General features: G+C 43.8%; 1 protein-coding gene across 1 annotated transcript in view; it reads right to left on the bottom strand.

Annotated features, from left to right (window-relative positions):
- Positions 1–449: 449 nt before the first annotated feature.
- Positions 450–2,901, bottom strand: part of LOC104499002 (ubiquitin carboxyl-terminal hydrolase 37-like) — a gene marked incomplete at its 5' end in the record, with an annotated part of 3,336 nt that continues 884 nt past the window's right edge. The window contains 3 exons of the mRNA XM_010142450.1: positions 450–921; positions 1,714–1,852; positions 2,191–2,260. Coding sequence (XP_010140752.1) covers positions 834–921; positions 1,714–1,852; positions 2,191–2,260 — 297 coding nt within the window. The remainder of the gene's footprint in view (positions 922–1,713; positions 1,853–2,190; positions 2,261–2,901) is intronic.

The following is a 2,901-nucleotide window of genomic DNA, read 5'->3' as shown; positions in this document are numbered from 1 at the left end:
CCTCCCCAGAGTTACCCAGAAGCAGCCCTGAGCAATACTGGGCACCCACAGAGAGACCCCTCCTCTCCAACTGGCATTGATGCAACCACCTCATGAAGAAAATGCAACCGAGTAACAGAACTTGTAAAACAAAAGAAATCACGTATATAACCACACGTCTAAAGGAGGATGACAGTGAGTGGTGTAAAACTCCGACAGAGCTGCCACCAGGTATGCAACACGTTCCACAGCACCAACAGTTTGTTTCCTGGAATCGTATGTAAATAGCGGAGCGCTCGCAAACCCACAGATGTCAAAACACATCAGCTTGAGTGATTCCAAAACGCCTGTTAGCGAGATGACTGGCAAGAGTGTACTCAGTGCTGTGGGCTTCCAGTGAACATAACTCACACAACACGTGCCAGGTTACAGAATCTATTGCTTAAATTGCTTCTGGAGAGAAAAAAAAGCCAAGTGATATGTAAATCTTTGCCACTCACGCCTCACTGGTGAATGGGCTTTTAAAGTCGAGTCTCTTTTTGCACTTTTGTTTTTTTTAAATCAGTTTATGAGCAGCTGTAGTCTTGTGGCTTGATGCAACTCTTTAAGGCTCCATGCTGACAAAATCATTTGAGGAACAACAAAAACTTCACCACAGGAGGATCGCTCTGGGACGTCAAGCTTTAAACGCGTGGTTCAGGCCCAGGACTTGCACAGATGGTTCAACAAACCGAGCGTCCCACATTTCTACCTTTTGTCTCTTGTTTTGGCCCTGAGCTGTTTGTTACTCCTGCATGTCTGGCACAAGTTCAGAATCTTCCTTGTTCCTCAGGAGGAACAAGGTGTTTTAGTCTTCACAGAGGCTGACGAACCGATCTTCCTACTTCCATGCTAAGTGGCTGTGCATTTTTTTCTGTTTCTAGTAACTCATCGAAGATATCCCTAGGACAGAGGGAAAGACCAACAGTGAAACTTACGCACAACAATAAACTGCTACACAAGACAGCCCTGAGGGCATCAGCAACAGTATTTAACTGACAAATTTAAGCCTCATGGATCCCAGCAGAGAAAGGTGTCTGGCATCTCTGAGCAAGGCTCCTTGAATCCCTCAGCACTTTTTTCATTTATTACAATAACTAAGGTCAGTAATAAGCCTCAGAGAACTGTAACAATAGTGAAATTAAGTCCTGACTGGTAAAAGGATCAGAAGCAACACAAGACACAATCTGTAGATAGAGTAATATCCTTTATTAGAAGGAGGGGAAAAACTGGGGCACAAACCCCCTTCTTCAGTACCATGTGCCTGAAAAGGTACCGTTTCTACCTACAGCTCTCACCTTGCCCGCATCCCAAACTGACCATGGCTGCAACAAGGGAACGCCAGGAGCAGGGATAAGGGCACTTACAGGTGCAACAGAACTTAAGGGAAAAACCCAAGCCCCATGATGATTCCTGCTACAATGACTGAGTAGCCAAGAGACTGAACCTCCTTCTTCAAAGATTATTTAATGCATCTTGGGAAAACCCCGTGTATCAGTGACATACAATTCCACGCCTCTGAACTCAGAGCACTGCAATTTTATCATTCTTGCATATACTTCTTACTACGATTTCTTCTGACAAGTACATAGAGATGCTTTTCATCCTAACAAAGACGACTAAAGGAAGAAGAGAAGCTCAGTTCCTCATCGAGAGCAGGTAATTACTAGCACCAAAATTCCCCAAGACACCTACTTGTGCATGTAGAAGAAGATATAACCACTTCGGTCTCTGTCACACTGCACGGTGGCCTCTAGAGTTCTAGACACTTCCAGGTCATTGTAGGTGAACCAGGACTGCTTCTTGATATCATAGACATCACTGATGTAATGACCTTAAAAACACAGAACCCACCTTTATTTGGATGCTGCAGTTCAACCAGTAAGCTGGTCAGCTAGATACCCTGGTCCAGTGACCTGGTCCCTCCACCCTCCCTGGGCAACAAGCTGATAACAAGCACAGGCAACTCCACAGACACCTTAAGAAGTACACAGTACACAGTCCACAGTCAGGCACCATGACATCCTTAACCTGCTCCCCCAATGGCAAGCCGCGACAGAAGACTTCCTTTGCTGCCCAAATTCTTCTCTGCAAATAATCCTCCTATGACAAGCTGTTTTACAGATTTTTAAGCTAGAAAAGAGATGAAGAATAAAATACGGTATCTTTTACCTGAAGATGATGTGCTTCCGATATGGCTGACGATGCTGATGAGACGATAGGAGTGAGGAAGCTCTCCTGTCTGGGGGGAAAAAAGAAAAAAGTTCAATAAAAGCTTTTAGACATTCACTTTTGTCCCACATAGTTTATGGACAGGATGATCATATTCAAAGCTGCAACCCAACCAAGGATTACAGAAACAGATACCCTGGTTCAGACCAAACAAGGAGTCCTTCCAGAAGTGGGGAAGAGCCTCCCATCTTATTTAATCTTACAGCAAGCCAAAGGACATGCAAAGGAGCCACTCTGACCTCAGAACAGATGCTGACATGAGCTCCACACTGTGAAGTTTTCTAAACAACCATTTCCTGAGTGACTTGCACTGATGTCAGAATTAATCCACCAAATAAACACAGCAAAGCAAAAAGGGAACACCACGCTTACTTCTGAAATATCAGAGAAATACCCTTGATAATGGTACACAGATTTAACAGTTAATACCGGGAACGTAGCGTGGATTCTTTCATCCTTTAATGTCAGCAGACAACGCCCTCTTCGCATGCAGGTAACACTGTCTATTCACTGCCAATAAAACTGAACGATGGTAATTGGCTTTTGACAATTATTTTCTAATCCTCTCCGACCAGGAAACATTATTGATATGATTCACTGATAACACTCTTAAAATGTAACTCTTGGTTTAAGGGTAAGGAAATTGGTAAA

This window comes from Buceros rhinoceros, unplaced genomic scaffold, assembly GCF_000710305.1.
Source record: "Buceros rhinoceros silvestris isolate BGI_N320 unplaced genomic scaffold, ASM71030v1 scaffold21408, whole genome shotgun sequence".
Classification (NCBI taxonomy): Eukaryota; Metazoa; Chordata; class Aves; order Bucerotiformes; family Bucerotidae; genus Buceros; species Buceros rhinoceros.
The sequence above is the reverse complement of the archived record's forward strand: the minus strand, read 5'-3'. Positions and strand labels throughout refer to the sequence as shown.